Source organism: Calliphora vicina, chromosome 5, assembly GCF_958450345.1.
Source record: "Calliphora vicina chromosome 5, idCalVici1.1, whole genome shotgun sequence".
Taxonomy (NCBI): domain Eukaryota; kingdom Metazoa; phylum Arthropoda; class Insecta; order Diptera; family Calliphoridae; genus Calliphora; species Calliphora vicina.
Window position 1 is genome coordinate 91,456,118 of NC_088784.1, and position 21,658 is coordinate 91,477,775.

The 21,658-nt window shown below is 29.0% G+C and overlaps 1 protein-coding gene across 2 annotated transcripts in view; it reads left to right on the top strand.

Moving 5' to 3' along the window:
* The window catches only part of anne (anne boleyn), a 62,923-nt gene continuing 41,265 nt past the window's right edge, over positions 1-21,658 (top strand). The window contains exons 1-2 of one of the 2 annotated variants that reach the window (XM_065513589.1): positions 1-424; positions 18,107-20,932. In XM_065513589.1, the coding sequence (XP_065369661.1) occupies positions 20,284-20,932 (649 nt within the window). In that variant the 5' untranslated portion in view covers positions 1-424; positions 18,107-20,283. The remainder of the gene's footprint in view (positions 425-18,106; positions 20,933-21,658) is intronic. The other variant, XM_065513590.1, reaches the window with a different exon arrangement.

The window sequence follows — 21,658 nt, forward strand, 5'->3', positions numbered from 1 at the left end:
CACTTACAAATTATTAGCAAAACTTTGTCGTTAAGGTTAAGAATTATCTATAAAACTTGAAGAAATTATAAATGAATTTGAAAAACAAATTCATTAAATTATTCAACAATAATAAGTGCAAATAAACAAGTGTGTTCTAAAACGAAAAATCATTAAAAGATTTTAAAAATAAGAAAGATCAAGCCGACGAAAAAATAAAATTTTTAAGTATAGCAAATATACATTTTGGCTGTGCTTGTTGGTGTTGGTATTCATGTGCTTCCACGGAAAGAGTTTTTAAAGAAAAGAATGAAGAAATGACGATAAAAAATACGTAACCATAAGTTTGAAATATAATATTGAAGAAATAGTTTTAATTTGTTCACAAAGTTTGCTGATTTTGCAGAAAACCCAAGAAATAAGGTAAAACCGCATACATACACATGTAAGAAAATTACACACACAAAAAAGTAGAAAATAAATTTTTATATGATTGCGAAAGATAGAGATTTTTTGTGTGATATAAAGCAAACAACGGCTACACCAAAAATATCTTTATCCGCATGGATACTAACATATACAATATCTACAGAATATGTTCTTGTAGTATATGCATGCATATTATTGTTCTACTTTGTATAATATTTAATATTAGGCACCATGAATCATTCCTACGTCCAGTTTGTGTGTTTGTGCCCGCCGCCCGCAATGTACGGTTTAGTGTGATTGCAAACCATGGTGTAATTGCCAACGAAAATTAAAAAAAAATACACAAAAACTAAAAAAAAACATCAAGTTCAATGCGTTAAAGGCCAACTGTTTTTCCCGTCATTATTAGTTATTTTGCTTTGTTGTTTTTGTTGTCATCGTTGTCACTTTTTATTTGCTTCCCAGTTGTTGCGCCGTGTGTAGAGAGAGGCAAAGATATTTATCAATGGATTTTTTTGTTTCTACATAAATTTCTTATATTTTTATGACTTTAACAAATATTCTTTTCTCAAAACGTTATTATTTTATTCATTTTATTGATTTTCTATTTCATCAGCTCTGTTTCTGTGTTTTTTTTTTATTTAGTGCCAAGATCATGTGAGAGTTTTCTGAGAAATTTTTTTGTACTCATTATCAGGGTTCGGATATTTGTGTGAACATTTGTAATTGTAAAGTTTAGCGAAATTTATCAACGTGAATTTCGATAAACTATAAAGGGAGTTTTTTAAGTCCGATAGAACTTACGAAAGGGTTAACTGTCATACTGCGCTCACTTTTTGACATTTATGATCAATATAGTCTTGTAAAGGATCAGGTTTGAAGTTTGAACAACGATACCTAATTATCCAAATTTACTTTGAAAATCAGTCATCGATTTGCGCAACTTATTGACGACTGATTTATTGCAAAATTTTGTTCAGCGATGAGGCTCATTTTTGGCTTAACGGATTTGTTAATAAACAAAATTGCCCATTTGCAGTGATACCAATCCGCATCATACAGACTCCATTACTTCCGTTTGCGGTTTATACGCTGGTGGCATCGGACCTTATTTATTTAAAAATTAAGCCGGAGCCCGATTTAATTTCAATTTAAATCGTTACCATGATCAATGATTTTTTGTTTGAAAATATGTATGTCATTGATTCGGGCGAGATGTGGTTTCAACGTGCCATACGTCGACCGTAACCATCGATTTATTGAAATAAAAATTTAAGTTATCGATTTTGAAAAATGGACCTGTCAATTGGCCCCAATGTCGTACGATTTGACACCTCACTGGTTTATGCTAAAAACAGCAACTTTGAGGCCAAAATTGTTCGTGTTCTTCGTGACATACGGCCAGCAATACTCGAAAAAGTGATCCAAACTTGGACGTCCGGAATGCTGAATTTCGTCAAGAATCATCAAAAGTTAAAGCCATCAAAATCATTTTGATTAAAAAAACCCTTCATTATTTCATACAAGAAAACTGAGTACAAAGTATTTTCAAAATTGGTGTTAAAGGTATTTATAGACGGCAATACTGAGTATTAACACTTTTCAAATTTAAAATATTATTGAAATCATTCGGTATTTCAAAAAATCGTTTCGAAAAAACATTTGTTGTTTACACGATAGTATTACAAATATTTTATTTCTTTGTTGACTGATATTTTTCTGAAAATTTTATTTTTATTTTATATTTTCTTGACATTTTTGTTTGCCTTTTTTGCTTTTATAAATACATACCCGATACATATGAAAATAAAAAGTTTTTGAATTGTTTTAAACAAATTTTCAATACCGACCGTAAATCAAAAAAATTATTTGTATTTTTTGAAAATCTAATACAAATTTTGTTTAGACGATGAAATTGTATTATGATACTTGAGTTTTTGACAAATATTAATACTCAGTATTGCCGTCTATAAATACCTCAATCGAGATCATCGAAACAGCTCATAATTTCAGGGCGTAAAAATATTTGGTAATTTTAACCCGTAGATACTGATTTGATACTAATGTTAATATAGCTCTTAAGTTATGCTATTCTAGTAGGTATTTTACAACTATAATTGTTAAAATTACAGGCATTCAAATAAGATTTTCTAGGCATTATTATTACATTCAAATTATATGATTATATTCGATAATTTGTTTTTCAGCATGTCAATATAATATAACTACGTTAGGCTTAATTCTTTTTTTAGATAATTTGTTTGTACAAAGTCATTAACTTATCAAATGTTAAGTCATATATCGATTTTATAACTTTACTGCCATATGAATCGCAATGTTTTTTTCATTTTCATTTTGATACAGTCTGCCAAATGTACTGCAATTATCAGTTAATATCGATTTTGGTTCACGTTTTTTTTAATAGAATAGAAAGTAATTGTTCGAAATTATAAGTAATTACAGATAATTTTCCTATTTTCCTTTTAAATCTTTATTTATAGATTTATAGCAATTTTTAGTTTTTTTTTAATTGAAAAAAAAAACTGAAATCGATTTTTTGTTGAAAATGCAAGTGGACACATATTATTTTCCTTTTTTCAGTGGCACTCCTTTTCAAATTAAAGAAGTAAAGCAAAACTTCCCGCATATGACGCTTTGTTGGTACAAAATTCGAATTTTCAAAGCAAACAAATATTTTGTAATTTACACTATAATGTTCAATAACTAAGGGAGAATAAATGACAGATCAAGATCAAGATTCGCCATCTATTGCAAATCCCGCATTTTTAAGCCATTCACCCAATAGCTATTTCTTACAGAAATATCTTTTTTGATTTGTTATTATGCAATTAATAAAGCAAATAAAAACATAACATAATTATTTAATGTGTTATCATTGTTTTGAATAGCTGGGGAATTACACACAAAGTTTACTTTTATAAAAAATGACATAACTTTTGAGAAAATGTTTAAAGCTTTTTTTTTTAATAAAAAAACAATGATACATACTTGAAATAAAATCGATATTAAATCAGTTTAGAATTTGTTTTAGGTTAAATATTAGATTATAGTTCTTAAGAGGAACTTGCACTTCAATTGTTTATACAAAATACAAAGCTATTAACGCTTGTCAATGACAAGTTTAAACAGCTCAATATTGCAACAAAAAAATCATGAATTGCTTAATATTCGAAACAAATCTACCACGTGAATATTTTTACTAACAGTTTGTATACATTTTTACAAATATGAGAGATTATATTCCCAAAGCAGAAATAGCACTTGAAATATTCAATATAATACAAAGATTTTCTAGGAAATTACGCTTATCTTCCTTAATCATGTTTTAAACATTGACTGTTTGCAATTAAAGTCACAGACAAATACTTAATTAACATTTGAAACTATATATTACGCTGATTATCAACATTTTTTTTGCTTGCCAAATTTTCCGATTATTGGATTTTCAAACGAAACCACTTTACTTTTACTTGATTGAGTGAAAGCCAAGTGTTTCAAATCATTGAAAATTGTTTATCATTCAATACAAATTTCAAGTATAAGTCCTTTATATACATATAGTATGGAATTTTACTGCCACTTGTCGCAATCTAGCTAAAACATAATTGCAATTGCATAAGGTATTCTCAAGTTGTTATACGTAAGATTATTCTTATAAATTTTAGTTTGGCGTCAAGCAAAAGTTAAAAATAGATTTCTCTTTTATTCGCCCACACGTTTCAAAAGAATAGATAGATATAAGTAAGCTAAAGCTAAATAATCATTCAATGTTTTTTAAACATTTATGTTTAAAATAAAAAAAAAATACATTTTGGAATAAACCCAAAACAAATATTTTAATAATTAAGCATATTTGCATAATAGAGCAACATTTTAGAAAAGTAAATTTTTGGTGCATTTTGAATAAATGTCCACTCCCAGTTCTATTGTTATTTGAGCGGTACATTTAGTTTTTGAATAAATGTCCACTCCCAGTTCTATTGTTATTTGAGCGGTACATTTAGTTTAATGTGTACATTTAGTCGATGTTTGACTAGCTATCCTAAGCAATTGAAATAAATGTAAATAAATTTTGAACAAAAATAGATTTTTGGTTGAAAATATAAGTGATCACAGATGATCGTCCTTTTTCCATTTGGACCACTATTTACCGACTTATAGCCACTTTATGATTTTCATGTAAAAATAGATTTTTGGTGCAAAATATAAGTGATCACAGATGATCGTCCTTTTTCCATTTGCACCACTATTTTCGATTTATAGCCTCTTTTATGTTTTCCTAGATTTCCATATAAAAAATTGATTTTTGGTTGAAAATATAAGTGATCACAGATGATCGTCCTTTTTCCATTTGGACCATTATTTAACGACTTATAGCCATTTTTATATTTTTCTTAGTTTTCATATAAAAAATAGATTTTTGGTTGAAAATATAAGTGATCACAGATGATCGTCCTTTTTCCATTTGGACCAGTATTTAACGACTTATAGCCATTTTTATATTTTTCTTAGTTTTCATATAAAAATAGATTTTTGGTAGAAAATACAAGTGATCACAGATGATCGTCCCTTTTCCATTTGGACCACTATTTACCGACTTATAGCCATTTTTATATTTTTCTTAGTTTCCATATAAAAAATTGATTTTTGGTTGAAAATATAAGTGATCACAGATGATCGTCCTTTTTTTATTTGGACCACTATTTACCGACTTATTGCCACTTTTATGTTTTCCATGATTTTCATATAAAAATAGATTTTTGGTTGAAAATATAAGTGATCACAGATGATCGTCCTTTTTCCATTTGGACCACTATTTACCGACTTATAGCCACTTTTATGTTTTTCATGTAAAAATAGATTTTTGGTGCAAAATATAAAGGACGATCTTTTTCCATTTGGTGCACTATTTACCGACTTATAGCCAATTTTATGTTTTTCATGATTTTCATATAAAAAATAGATTTTTGGTAGAAAATACAAGTGATCACAGATGATCGTCCTTTTTTCATTTGGACCACTATTTACCGACTTATAGCCACTTTTATGTTTTCCATAATTGTCATATAAAAAACAGATTTTTGGTAGAAAATACAAGTGATCACAGATGATCGTCCTTTTTTTATTTGGACCACTATTTATATTTTTCTTAGTTTCCATATAAAAAATAGATTTTTGGTAGAAAAGACAAGTGATCACAGATGATCGTCCTTTTTCCATTTGGACCACTATTTACCGACTTATTGCCACTTTTATGTTTTCCATGATTTTCATATAAAAATAGATTTTTGGTTGAAAATATAAGTGATCACAGATGATCGTCCTTTTTCCATTTGGTGGACTACTTACCGACTTATAGCCATTTTTATATTTTTCTTAGTTTCCATATAAAATATTGATTTTTGGTTAAAAATATAAGTGATCACAGATAATCGTCCTTTTTCCATTTGGACCACTATTTACCGACTTATAGCCACTTTTATGTTTTCCATGATTTTCATATAAAAATAGATTTTTGGTTAAAAATATAAGTGATCACAGATGATCGTCCTTTTTCCATTTGGTGGACTACTTACCGACTTATAGCCAATTTTATGTTTTTCATGATTTTCATATAAAAAATAGATTTTTGGTAGAAAATACAAGTGATCACAGATGATCGTCCTTTTTCCATTTGGACCACTATTTACCGACTTATAGCCACTTTTATGTTTTCCATGATTTTCATATAAAAATAGATTTTTGGTTGAAAATATAAGTGATCACAGATGATCGTCCTTTTTCCATTTGGACCACTATTTACCGACTTATTGCCACTTTTATGTTTTCCATGATTTTCATATAAAAATAGATTTTTGGTTGAAAATATAAGTGATCACAGATGATCGTCCTTTTTCCATTTGGTGGACTACTTACCGACTTATAGCCATTTTTATATTTTTCTTAGTTTCCATATAAAATATTGATTTTTGGTTAAAAATATAAGTGATCACAGATAATCGTCCTTTTTCCATTTGGACCACTATTTACCGACTTATAGCCACTTTTATGTTTTCCATGATTTTCATATAAAAATAGATTTTTGGTTAAAAATATAAGTGATCACAGATGATCGTCCTTTTTTCATTTGGACCATTATTTAACGACTTATAGCCATTTTTATATTTTTCTTAGTTTTCATATAAAAAATAGATTTTTGGTTGAAAATATAAGTGATCACAGATGATCGTCCTTTTTCCACTTGGACCACCATTTACCGACTTATAGCCAATTTTATGTTTTTCATGAATTTCATATAAAAAATAGATTTTTGGTAGAAAATATAAGTGATCACAGATGATCGTCCTTTTTATATATTACTTAGTTTCCATATAAAAAATAGATTTTTGGTTGAAAATATAAGTGATCACAGATGATCGTCCTTTTTCCATTTGGACCACTATTTACCGACTTATAGCCAATTTTATGTTTTTCTTAGTTTTCATATAAAAAATAGATTTTTGGTTGAAAAGTGATCACAGATGATCGTCACAGATGATCGTATAAAAAATAGATTTTTGGTAGAAAATATAAGTGATCACAAATGATCGTCCTTTTTTCATTTGGACCATTATTTAACGACTTATAGCCATTTTTATATTTTTCTTAGTTTTCATATAAAAAACAGATTTTTGGTTGAAAATATAAGTGATCACATATTTTTTTTTTTTTTTCATCATTTATTTATTGTATCTTCATTATTTAATGAACTAACAATAAGTGGTTCAAATCTTATATCTAATATTATTATTTAATTAGTCCAGCCAGTGCCGGACGAAAAAATTTTGTGTTCATGGTTGTTTTGGTTAAATTGGCATTCTTCCTTCTAGATTAGGTCTGCTGTGTCCCTCCTTCTTAATCGAGTGTGGCCACGGTTATCTAATATGTTGCGGGCCAGCGGGTTTGGGTGAACTTCAAGTTTTTTTAAATATTTTTGTACGTTTTTCGAGATTTCAGTTTTTACAATGGGCACGTTTAGATTTTTGTGTATATTCGCGTTTTTGATATACCAGGGGGCAACTGTGATCATTCTTAGAAACTTGTTTTGGCGTCTTTGGATCTTTTCTACATTTGACGCTGAGGCCGTGCCCCATAACTGTATGCCATAACACCATATCGGTTTTATGATCATGTTATAAAGTAGAAGTTTACAATCTAAACTAAGCGTGGAGTTTCTGCCAATAAGCCAATTAATTTGAATTGATTTCAATTTCATTTGAGTCAACTTTGCATCTATATGACTTTTCCATGTAAGGCGACGATCGAGATGTATTCCGAGGTATTTCACTTCCGATTGTTGAATTATTGTTTGGTTATTGATATGAATAGGGGGGCATGATTCTCTACGCAATGTAAATGTAATGTGTGTACATTTTTGCTCGTTGACTTTAATTTTCCATTGTTTTAACCATTTTTTCTAATTCAAATATGTGGTTTTGTAAGTGACGAGACGCTTCTTGAGGGTTTTCATGAATGCTTAGAATAGCAGTATCATCAGCAAATGTTGATGTATGAGTGCGATTGTTAGTTGGCATATCAGACGAATACATCAAATATAAAAAAGGTCCCAGGATACTGCCTTGGGGGACTCCAGCTTCAATGGGTTGTGCAGTACTTAAAAAGTTTCCCTCTTTAACCTTAAATGTTCGACCAGTTAAATAGCTTTCCAATAGCTTATGTGTGTTTGCCGGTAAATTTTGACTCAATTTGTATATTAATCCAGCATGCCATACCTTATCAAACGCTTGAGAGATGTCGATGAAGAGTGCAGAACAGTATTTCTTTTCTTCAAACGCCTTTCTCACCATATTTACAAGTCTATGGGTTTGTTCGATAGTACTGCGTTTTCTTCTAAATCCAAATTGATGATTCGGAATACAATTGTTTTCAGTTAACATCGGGTACAACTTGTTCATAAGTATCTTCTCAAATAGCTTTGATATATTAGACAATAGGCTGATGGGTCTGTATGATTCTACTTTTGTGTGATCTTTTCCCGGCTTGGGTATCATGGTAACCAGTGAAACTTTCCATTCTGGAGGATAATATTCAAGTCGTAATATAGCATTAAAAATAAAAAGAATTATTTTTATTGCTATCCGGGGTAGCTCCATAAGCATCTTGTTGCTGATCTTATCCATACCAGGCGCTTTCTTGGGATTTAAATCAGCAATAGCATTTTCGATCTCTCGAATCTCAAAACGTAGGGGTACGGCTGCTGCAAAATAGGGTGCAACAGGTGGCAACTCAATTGCTTCGTTTGATGTGTTCGGTGTAAATACTTTTTTTAAATGATTAACAAACAGATTCCCTTTTTCAGTATCATTTCTTGCCCAACCACCACTTGAATTTCGCAAGGGGGACTTACATATAACGGGTCTTTTAAGATTTTTTGTTGCTCGCCATAATGAGTAATCCGATTGTGGGGTTGCGTCCAGGCTTTCTAAATATTTATTCAATTTCTTGTTCGAAATTCCAAGAGCTTTTTAAGTCTTTTTATACAATCTTTAAGCTTCGATTTTAGTTGGGGGGATCTGTGCAATTGCCACTCTCTTCGAAATCTTCTTTTTTCATTTAAGAGCCGTTCGACATCTGCAGAATTAATTCTATTATATCTGAATTTTCGGGGTGTTTGGGTAGCATGTTGAGCAGCCATTCTGAGATTTTTATCGAAATTGATAAGAGAGTGATCGATGTTTTCTGGTGTTCTTAGCGGTATGTTTTCCGAGCAATGTGTACTGAGGTATTTTTTATATTTGAGCCAATTTATTCTTGTGCCTGCCATCGCTAAATTACCAGTCGGGGATACAATTTCTAGGGGGCTCAATAAAGTAATAATAGTGGGTGAGTGATCTGAAGATAGTTCCAGCGAGGATTCAATTTGAATCATTTCTCTTGGGATATTTTTCATCACGCTAAAATCAATAACATACGGTATTTTTCGTGGGTCAGTAGGCCAGTAAGTAGGTTGGCCGCTCGAAAGCACATGCAAACCCATTTTAGAAATTGAGTCGAACAAAACACGACCTTTAGGGGTAATCAGTCGTGATCCCCAGAATGTGTGCTTAGCACACAGATGATCACAGATGATCGTCCTTTTTCCATTTGGACCACTATTTACTGACTTATAGCCAATTTTATTTTTTTTGATTTTCATATAAAAAATAGATTTTTGGTTTAGAATATAAGTGATCACACATGATCGTCCTTTTTCCATTTGGACCACTATTTACCGACTTATAGCCACTTTATGTTTTTCATGATTTTCATATAAAAAATAGATTTTTGGTGGAAAATATAAGTGATCACAGATGATCGTCCTTTTTCCATTTGCTCCACTATTTTCGATTTATAGCCACTTTTATGTTTTCCTAGATTTCCATATAAAAAATTGATTTTTGGTTGAAAATATAAATGATCACAGATGATCGTCCTTTTTCCATTTGGACCATTATTTAACGACTTATTGCCATTTTTATATATTACTTAGTTTCCATATAAAAAATTGATTTTTGGTTGAAAATATAAGTGATCACAGATGATCGTCCTTTTTCCACTATTTACCGACTTATAGCCACTTTTATGTTTTTCATGATTTTCATATAAAAAATAGATTTTTGGTAGAAAATATAACTGATCACAGATGATCGTCCTTTTTCCATTTGGACCACTATTTATCGACTTATAGACAATTTTATGTTTTTCATGATTTTTATATAAAAAATAGATTTTTGGTAGAAAATATAAGTAATCACAGATGATCGTCCTTTTTCCATTTGGACCACTATTTACCGACTTTTGGATTTTTGGTAGAAAATATAAGTGATCACAACCATTTAACCACCATTATTTAACGACTTATAGCCATTTTTATATTTTTCTTAGTTTTCATATAAAAAATAGATTTTTGGTTGAAAATATAAGTGATCACAGATGATCGTCCTTTTTATATATTACTTAGTTTCCATATAAAAAATAGATTTTTGGTTGAAAATATAAGTGATCACAGATGATCGTCCTTTTTCCATTTGGACCATTATTTAACGACTTATAGCCATTTTTATATTTTTCTTAGTTTTGATGATCGTCCTTTTTCCATTTGGACCATTATTTAACGACTTATTGCCATTTTTATATATTACTTAGTTTCCATATAAAAAATTGATTTTTGGTTGAAAATATAAGTGATCACAGATGATCGTCCTTTTTCCATTTGCACCACTATTTTCGATTTATAGACACTTTTATGTTTTTCTTGATTTTCATATAAAAAATAAGTTTTGGTTAAAAATATAAATGATCACAGATGATCGTACTTTTTGTCAGTTGGACCACTATTTACCGACTTATAGCCATTTTTATATTTTTCTTAGTTTCCATATAAAAAAAATGACTTATAGCCAATTTTATGTTTTTCATGTAAAAATAGATTTGAAAATATAAGTAATCACAGATGATCGTCATTTTTCCGTTTGGATCATTTTTTAACGACTTATATCCACTTTTGTATTTTTCTTGATTTTCAAAATCTTTTTTATGCCAAGGGCCAACTGTCCAAGTACTAAACATTTTCGACGCATTAATTTATTTATTGAATTTACAATTCTGACCTGTTTTCTGTTGACACATAACGTTGTTTTTGATATCCCATATGTTTGCTAGAAATATTAAAGAAGTATATTTTTAATACTTTGATCCATCTCACCAAATACTTTCGCCATACAAACGTCATTTTCCTAATGTACTTATGTTCCTTCATGCCCGACACTATTTGTTTATACTAAGTATTTTGATGGCTTTTCATTGCCACAAATAATAAAGACCATAGCAATATAAAAAAAATATGAAATCTTCGTTAAGTCATTTATTGTAGCTAGGCGGAAAATCATAAAAAAATTAAATCAATAGGGAATGGGTATGAAGGTGATTGGGTGTTCATTTCAAATACCTAGGTATGATTGAGTACTATACTATATATAAGAAAATAGTGAGTGATGCCAACTATTTATAACCAAAATACAAAATAGCAGCAGGCTCTAGAAATCAATATACTATAAGAAGTACACTTCCATTCGGATACACATAGGATCCATTGTGATACCTTTTAATAATATAACTAGGTGTGAAGTGAAAAATAAAGAAGTCAGGTGATATAATGAGAAATAAAGTGAATAACCCAGGGATTCTCAGAGTCCCGTTACCTAAAATAGCCAGCCTATTGCCCTGATAAAGCGTAATAAATTTCCTAGATCATATTGTTTTTTTTTAAACAATATTCCCCTAGCCATCTCTGTCTGAGACCCCGTAATCTACGACAGTTAGACAGAATTATTATATACCATTAACGTTAAACTACTGTTACCGATAAATCGCTAAATTTACAACACTGATTATAGTCTACATTATTTGTTTTATTTAATAGCGTTCGTCTGAAATCTGAGTGTTGACATATTTATTTTAGCCATGAAATAGTAAAATAATACAATATGAATAGTACATAGACATAGATAGGTAACTATGAGTATATATATGTACTTCGGTGTAGATAAAACTGTAGTCTAGATATTAAAAAATATACAACATTACATTACAAGGGGACAATTTATAGCGCCTACAAATATTTCTTAGTACATTAGAAAATGTACCAACATAATTTTGTCATTCCATTTGTAAGTTCTCCATTTTTCATTTGCGACACCATAAAGTATACATTTATTTTGGATCGTTATAGATATCGGAGTCGATATCTTTCCGAAACCTCCGAATAACTTACATACATAATTGATACATCAATATATCCGCTATAGTCCCGCATAGGTTGCTTCGGAAAACCAAATTTGGATTACTGACATTATAAGGCCATAGAAATTTGGACATTGGGTCAAAATCGTGAAAAAAATATTTTTTTAACCCATTTTTTTTTCTCTGAACATATTTTTGACCATAATTTTTTTTATCATAAAATTGTTTTTCAACAAAATAAAATTGTTTCACAAAAAAATTTGTTTTACCAAAAAAATTCTTTAAATTATACTTACATTTTTAAATTTTTCTTGATTTTCATATAAAAAATAGAATTTTTGTTGAAAATATAAGTGACCACAGATGATCGTCCTTTTTGAATTTTTACCACAAATTACCGACTTGTAGCTAATTTTATGTTTTTCATTTAAAAAATAAATTTTTGGTTAAAAATATAAGTGATCACAGATTATCGTCCTTTTTCCATTTGGACCACTATTTACCGACATATAGCCACTTTTATGTTTTTCTTTATTTTCATATAAAAATTAATTTTTGGTTGAAAATATAAGTGATCACAGATGATCGTCTTTTTTTCCATTTGGACCACTATTTACCGACTTATAGCCCTTTTTGTGTTTTTCTTGATTTTCATGTAAAAAATAGATTTTTGGTTGAAAATATAAGTGATCACAGATGATCGTCCTTTTTCCATTTGGACCACTATTTAACGACTTATAGCCATTTTTATATTTTTCTTGATTTTCATATAAAAATAGATTTTTGGTTGAAAATATAAGTGATCACAAATGATCGTACTTTTTCCATTTGGACCACTATTCCTTGATTCCTTGATTTTCATATAAAAATAGATTTTTGGTTAAAAATATTAGTGATCACAGATTATCGTCCTTTATCCATTTGGACCACTATTCCTTGATTTTCATATAAAAATAGATTTTTGGTAGAAAATATAAGTGATCACAGATGATCGTCCTTTTCCATTTGGACCATTATTTAACGACTTATAGCCATTTTTATATATTTCTTAGTTTCCATATAAAAAATTGATTTTTGGTTGAAAATATATGTGATCACAGATGATCGTCCTTATTCCATTTGGACCACTATTTGCCGATTTATAGCCCTTTTTGTGTTTTTCTTGATTTCCATATAAAAAATTGATTTTTTGTTAAAAATATAAGTGATCACAGATGATCGTCCTTTTTCCATTTGGAACTTACCGTCTTATAGCCCTTTTTGTGTTTCTCTTGATTTTCATATAAAAATAGATTTTTGGTTGAAAATATAAGTGATCACAAATGATAGTCCTTTTTCCATTTGAACCACTATTTACCGACTTATAGCCACTTTTATGTTTTCCTTGATTTTCATACAAAAAATAAGTTTTTGGTTAAAAATATAAGTGATCACAGATGATCGTCCTTTTCCATTTGGACCATTATTTAACGACTTATAGCCATTTTTATATATTTCTTAGTTTCCATATAAAAAATTGATTATTGGTTGAAAATATAAGTGATCACAGATTATCCTCCTTTTTCCATTTGGAAAAATAGATTTTTTGTTAAAAATATAAGAGATCACAGATGATCGTCCTTTTTCCATTTGGACCACTATTTACCGACATATAGCCAATTTTACGTTTTTCATGACTTTCATATAAAAAATAGATTTTTGGTTGAAAATATAAGAATATGGGGGATTTCATGTCAAGTGAACCAACTTTTGAAATCGATGTCTTCCGATCGGGATGAAATTTGCACCAAGGTTAGCTCTATTGGATAGTAACGCAGACACAATTTTTCAACAACATCGGTCGAGAACTCTCTGAGTTATAGGGGGTAAAATTTTGACAATTTGGTCAAACAGGGGTTTTTTCTTATCCATGTAACTTATTACCTATTGTTCTTAGCAAAATGTGTTCCAAATAGTATAGATAGCTATTTCTTCGATCTTTCGAAAAAAAATATTTAAAAAAAAAATAAAAAATTTTTAATATTTTTTTTCCGAAATCAAAAACTTTTTTGACTTTTTTTTAAAATACGCTATTTTTTTTTATTTTTTTTTTTTCTTAAAATAAAGTTTAGATATTTTCCTTGAACACCTACTTGGTCGCTTAGTGGGATGCGAGTGGGATATCTATCAAAATAAATATTTTGTAACTCAAAACATAAAATTTTTGACTTTTTTTGCAAAATCAAAAACTTTGTTGACTTTTTTTTTTCAAAATGGACCCTTTTTTAATCTTTTTTTTTAGGTCAAACAAAAGCTTAGATATTATCCTTGAAGACCCTTTTGGTAGCTTAGTGGGATGCGAGTGGGATATCTATCAAAATAAATATTTTTTAACTCAAGACTTACAATTTTTGACTTTTTTTTTGCAAATACGATTTTTTTTCCAAATGGGCCCTTTTTTTAAAATTTTTTTTGTAGTCAAAAGAAAGCTTAGGTCCATTCCTTTAAGATATTTTTAGTCCCTTAGTGGGATGCGAGTAGGATATGTATCAAAATAAATATTTTGTAACGCAAGACATACAATTTTTTAATTTTTTTTTGCAAAATCAAAATTTTTTTCCAAGAAAGCCTAGGTCCATTCCTTTAAGATATTTTTAGTCCCTTAGTGGGATGCGAGTGGGATATCTATCAAAATAAATATTTTGTAACGCAAGACATACAATTTTTTAATTTTTTTTTGCAAAATCGAAATTTTTTTCCAATATGGGACTTTTTTTTAAAATTTTTTTTTGCTCAAAAGAAAGCTTAGGTCTTTTCCTTTAAGACCTATTTTGTCACTTAGGAAGATGTGAGTAGGATATCTATTAAAATAAAAATGTTGTAACTCAAGACATTCAATTATTGACTTTTTTTTTGCAAATTCGAATTTTTTTTCAAAATGGGCCCTTTTTTAAAAATTTTTTTTTAGTCAAAAGAAAGCTTAGGTCCATTCCTTTAAGATATTTTAGGTCCCTTAGTGGGATACGAGTGGGATATCTATCAAAATAAATATTTTGTAACTCAAGATATACAATTTTTGATTTTTTGGCAAAATCAAAAACTTTTTTGACTTTTTTTTAAAATGGGCCCTTTTTGTAATTTTTTTTTTTGCTATAAAGAAAGCTTAGGCCTATTCCTTTAAGATGGTTTTGATCGCTTAGTGGGATGCGAGTGGGATATATATCAAAATAAATGTTTTGTAACTCAAGACATACAATTTTTGTGTTAAAACATTTATTTTGATAGATATCCCACTCGCATCCCACTAAGGGACTAAAAATATCTTAAAGGAATGGACCTAGGCTTTCTTTTGAGCAAAAAAAAAAATTAAAAAAGGGCCCATATTGGAAAAAAATTTTGATTTTGCAAAAAAAAATTAAAAAATTGTATGTCTTGCGTTACAAAATATTTATTTTGATAGATATCCTACTCGCATCCCACTAAGGGACTAAAAATATCTTAAAGGAATGGACCTAAGCTTTCTTTTGACTACAAAAAAAATTTTAAAAAAAGGGCCCATTTGGAAAAAAAATCGTATTTGCAAAAAAAAAAGTCAAAAATTGTAAGTCTTGAGTTAAAAAATATTTATTTTGATAGATATCCCACTCGCATCCCACTAAGCGACCAAAAGGGTCTTCAAGGATAATATCTAAGCTTTTGTTTGACCTAAAAAAAAAGATTAAAAAAGGGTCCATTTTGAAAAAAAAAAGTTAACAAAGTTTTTGATTTTGCAAAAAAAGTCAAAAATTTTATGTTTTGAGTTACAAAATATTTATTTTGATAGATATCCCACTCGCATCCCACTAAGCGACCAAGTAGGTGTTCAAGGAAAATATCTAAACTTTATTTTAAGAAAAAAAAAAAATAAAAAAAAATAGCGTATTTTAAAAAAAAGTCAAAAAAGTTTTTGATTTCGGAAAAAAAATATTAAAAATTTTTTATTTTTTTTTTTAAATATTTTTTTTCGAAAGATCGAAGAAATAGCTATCTATACTATTTGGAACACATTTTGCTAAGAACAATAGGTAATAAGTTACATGGATAAGAAAAAACCCCTGTTTGACCAAATTGTCAAAATTTTACCCCCTATAACTCAGAGAGTTCTCGACCGATGTTGTTGAAAAATTGTGTCTGAGTTACTATCCAATAGAGCTAACCTTGGTGCAAATTTCATCCCGATCGGAAGACATCGATTTCAAAAGTTGGTTCACTTGACATGAAATCCCCCATATATAGTTTCGACTTCGGATAAAGCCAAAACTCCGAACGTATACCGAAATCAAACCATTTTTATGAAGACAAAACATAGATTATGGAATTTTGAATGAGATATATAAAAAATTCAAGGACTTATATTGTGGAATGTCTAAGAAATCTATATATAATCTAATCAAATAAGAGTGCTATATTATGTTGTTCCGAATCTTATACACCCTTCACCAACGCATACTTTAAAAATAATAACATGTATCACTTAATATTAGTTACACTGTACAAGAAAAAAAATCGTATTTTCTTGTATGCATATTTCAACTCGCATCAGTGTAGACCATAATACTATTCAAGGTACTTAGAAATATATAAATTTGCACAAAATATTCATAAATATTTTGTAGGAAAAATTTTATGATTCATGTGTACAACAAATTGTGATAAATTTCCGGTATTCTGAGGAAAATTCTGTACATATTTGTTATCAACAAATACTTAGACATATAAATATTATTAACGATAATACATAGAAACTGAATTAAAAAAAAAACTAATCTAAATACTTATGTATGTATGAACATATGAGATTATTGTTTGATTTGTTTAATACATATTGTTATAAGTTTAATAAATGAAAATACATTATTTCAAGATCAGTTAAATAAGTGGAAGGAAATAAAGTAGTGAATTCATTGGGAGAATATTTAACGGAATTGGAGAAAAATTTAATATTTTGGGAAAGCAAACACAAAGTTTTTTTTTAAAGAAAGAACGCTGAGATTATTTATTTTCTTTTCTAATAGAAGGAAATAACTGTTTTCTAATTGATCGTTTAGTTTTCACGAGAGAAAACTGTGAAGGTCAACAAATATTGGCACATTTTTTGTTTAAAAATCTCTAGAAAATTTATGTTCAATATTTTTGTTGTATCTAGACCCTACTGCAACTCGAGAAATACGTAATACAGAGCATTTTAAATATCAGTGATCCCAAATCTATATTAAAACGCTCCCAAATAATTTTGTCCAGCTAGATTTGAATTTGGAACCACGGTGCGTAAGTGGTAATTGGATTTTAGATTTATTTCGAATTAATGAATTAAAAATTAATATAAGTATGAGTAAATGAAAGCTAAATTTTCTAATTCTTTATGAAATTAAATTTTGTATAACAAGAATGTGAATTTCTGAAATATAATTTGAAAATTCTGAAATTTAATTACGAAACCTCGAAAATAAATTGAAAAGTTATGAAATTCAATTGAATATGGCATAGAATTAAAGAGTCTTGATTGAACAACAGTATAGGATACTATTCAATTAATTGCTGGTTTATTCTTTTGTATTTCAACTTTCAATTTATTTTCTTTTGGGTAGAACTTTGAACTTTTCATCATCAGTGTGCCTTGTATAGTATAGTTTCAATATGTTTTCAATTGTTACACCCTGTTCAAATGTCAATTTGCATCATGTGATGTATTGCGCATACTCTACACAAATATGTTTAAAAATGCGTACACCATCAACATCGTCGTTGTCGTCGTTGATTAAATAGTTTTTATTGATTTTTTTGAGTTTTTTTTTCATGTTTTATTTTTTCGTATTCAACTCAATCACATTGTTTTATGTCGTCTAATGCTTGTTCTTGTTTATTTTTTTGCTTACAGATTTTCTACAACCATCCTACATTCAAGAGCTCACACTCTCTCCTCAACGATACGTCGATATCAATGTGCATGCAGATTTTTATTATTTTTTTGCAAAAATAATTTAAAATATTTTAATAAATACAGCAATTTGTGTGTACACTATGCGTTAATGGAAAATAATGTAATAAAACAAGAAATATTGAAAACGAAAGATATAAAATAAAATAAAATAAAATAAAGAAAAAGATTCGGGATAATATTCTGAAAAAACAAAGCCAAATGAATAAATAAATTGTATTGTATGTGTAAAGAAAATTGTGCGAAATGAATATGAAGATTTTTCAAAGTGTGCATGGGAAACAAAAAATCAAATTAATTAATTCTATATTAATGCATAATTTTACAACAGCCATTATTATTAGTAAATGTAACAAGCCATTATTAATTAATAGTTTAATTATAAATTCAACAAAAAATTTATATTATATTCAACAAATTATAGAACAATTATCTTTAAGCAATTGTAAAAATTTAATAAAATTTTGTTAGAAGCAAAAAAAAAAGGAAAAACAAACAGCAAAAAGAAAAACTAACACACCACCCACAAACGAAAAAAGAAAAGTAAAAGAAATCAAGTGAAAATTTAAATACTATATAACAAAAAAGAAGAAAAACATTGTTAGCTAAATCATACAAAATAATAAAGCAAAATATTTATAAACTAAAAAAGTCAAAAAAACGTTTAAGAACTAAAAATAGAAAAGAAATAAAAAGTGTAATTTTTTAAAGAATTTGTGGTAATAAAAGTGCGATATAAAAAAAAACGCCCTATAAAAATTTGTTTGTCACGTTCGTGTTTCTAAACGTAATGCATTCAGTTCAAAGTGTTTCCAAACAATCAAAGCTTAGTAGAAGACAACGAAGACTTCACCGTTATTGTGCAGCGTCAGCATCATCTTCATCAGCATCAGCTTCATCTGCACCACGAGTCAGTGGTTATAAAGTTGCAAAAGCCTACCGATATACAGTTCCTATAGTACACGGCATTGTAGTGTCCAATCTATCGTTGGTATTGCTACAAAAAGAATACATAGAGCAATTCTATTTTGAAAAACGTAGCGGCGGAGGAGGACCTGATCCTGATGCGAATGCCGATCTTCATCGGCATTTGAATGCAACCAACCAGCCATACAGCCACCACTCAGCAAAGTCACTAGCATCGCATTGTAAATCCAATATACAATTACAGCTGCTACGTTTTGGATGATTGATATCATCGAGACTATGTGATAAATGACAGGAATATTATATTAATTTAAATTCTCTTAAAAAAGTCAATTATAATACAATTTATAAAACTTACGCTCAAGGGCTCCATCTAGCGGAGAAGATATTACATTTTGCTCCAGTGAAACAACAACAGCATCAATTTAAAAGAAGACGTTTAAAAACTCGTACTCGCAATCGTTAACAACTGTAAATGTGTGGCACCGATAACGGAAATAAAATACCTTTATTGATACGATCTTGATTGAACAATAATAAAAAAAAAATAACCTAGAAACCCTGGCTTTTGACGGAAGACGGAAGCTATATCAAATATCTCAAATATCTTTAAATCGATATTCGTATATACTGATTATTTATGGTTAGATAGACAAAACAGACAGATAGATAGATCGATTTGCTTATTGTTTGTTGTTTCGTCGTGATCTTTTTTCAAAATGGAACTCAGTCAACCAAGAATATTGTTAATTTCTATTAAGCAAATAGAATACGAAAGTAATAACAGTACTGAATACAATATGAGCCGAGTTTGCCACATTGCTCATGTACGGGATGTCACAGGAGCTAAGAAACTGCGAAGCTGACATTATCTACTACTATACGATGAAGATGATGCCATTATATAGGATCAACTAAATAATTAAAAACAAAAAAAACAACAAAAATTAAAACAATTAAAATAAACGAAAACTCAAGAACATTGAAATTTTGAAATAAACGAAAAATAAACATTAAAAACAAAACAAATTTATTAATTAATTAAAAGAAAAACTTTTATATTACGCATAAATAAAAAAAAAGAAATAAAATAATATTAAAAACAAAAAATTAAAAATAAATAAATAAAAAAGAGCAAACATTTTTTTGAGATTAACTTAGTGAAACGCACAAGAAAAACAAAATTCAAAATGCAAAAATATACCCCTCTTAAAGAAGGTGTCAATGAACAGATTACACCAACAGCCCCACCCGTATCTGCTATACCAAATGGTTATACAACGGATAATATTTTAGACTCCAATTTCAACACCGAAATGGATACAACAGATAAAGCCTCAGCATTGGCTTCTACAGCAGCGGCCACCAAACATTATACTAACAAAACTAACATGGCCAAATTACAGTGGTGGAATGCACCCACTACCCGAATCACACTAGATACTACTTCTGCCTCGTCATGCTATCCCGCTGAACGCGAAGCACTTAATGCCCAAACTCAGGAAGGTAGAGAAGATGATAATGATAATGTATTTTCTACAAATAATCTACCAAAAGATTCACCAAATAATCAACAACATGATGAGCAACATTTACATCAGAATCATCATAATCCCCATCATAACTATCATCATCATCATAATCACAATCCGCATCATGCTTCAAGTGATGGTGGCAATTCACCATTGTCGAAAAGTGCCAGCAGTTCACATCATAAGCTGCATCATTTGTCGGCCACCAGTAATGATCGTATATCCAACAAGATTCCATTAACCAATCAGTTTAGCATTGAAGAAGATCATGATCAAACTAGACAGGACTCACAATTATTATTAAATGGTAAGTGATTTATGGTATTGTTAATTTTAAATTAGTTTAAAACTTTTGTTTGGTATTTGGCATCATCATAAATTTATAAAGGAAAAATATATGTATAATAGAAAATAATAACACAAAAATTTTCTAAAATTACCCTGACATACATTGCTAAAAAATAAGTTGTAATAGTGGTAAAAGTTCTATAATGTGACCACTTGTGTATTTCCACTCGCTGTAGACTATGTCTAAGCTTAATTTAATATTTCTAGTTCAGTTATTATAGGAAATTCAAAAAAGTACCAATAGAAAAATTAAGAAAGTACCAAAAGGTCTTCAGTTTAAACCATAAATAATGAACACCACATTTCTAGATGCATTATGACAGAAAGTTAAAAAAGTACCATTATAAGGATGAACCGTTAACCGTTAATCGGTGAACCGATTAATTTTGAACGGTTAACTGTTCGAATAATTTAAAATTGCCGATTTTCAAATAACAAATAAACCGATTAATTTGTGTCGATTAACCGAAATTTCTTTTTTTTGCACTTTAACATATTTTTTTGTATTTATTTTTCCATTTCAATTCAAATACAAATTTCAAATTAAAATTATATATTTTTTCGAACATCCAATGAAAATGTTTAGTGAGAATAACAACTGACATATTTTGTTTGCATTTTCATGTACAGAACTTAACGAAACTATCGAAAGTATTTAATATCTAAAAAGGACACCAATGGTATA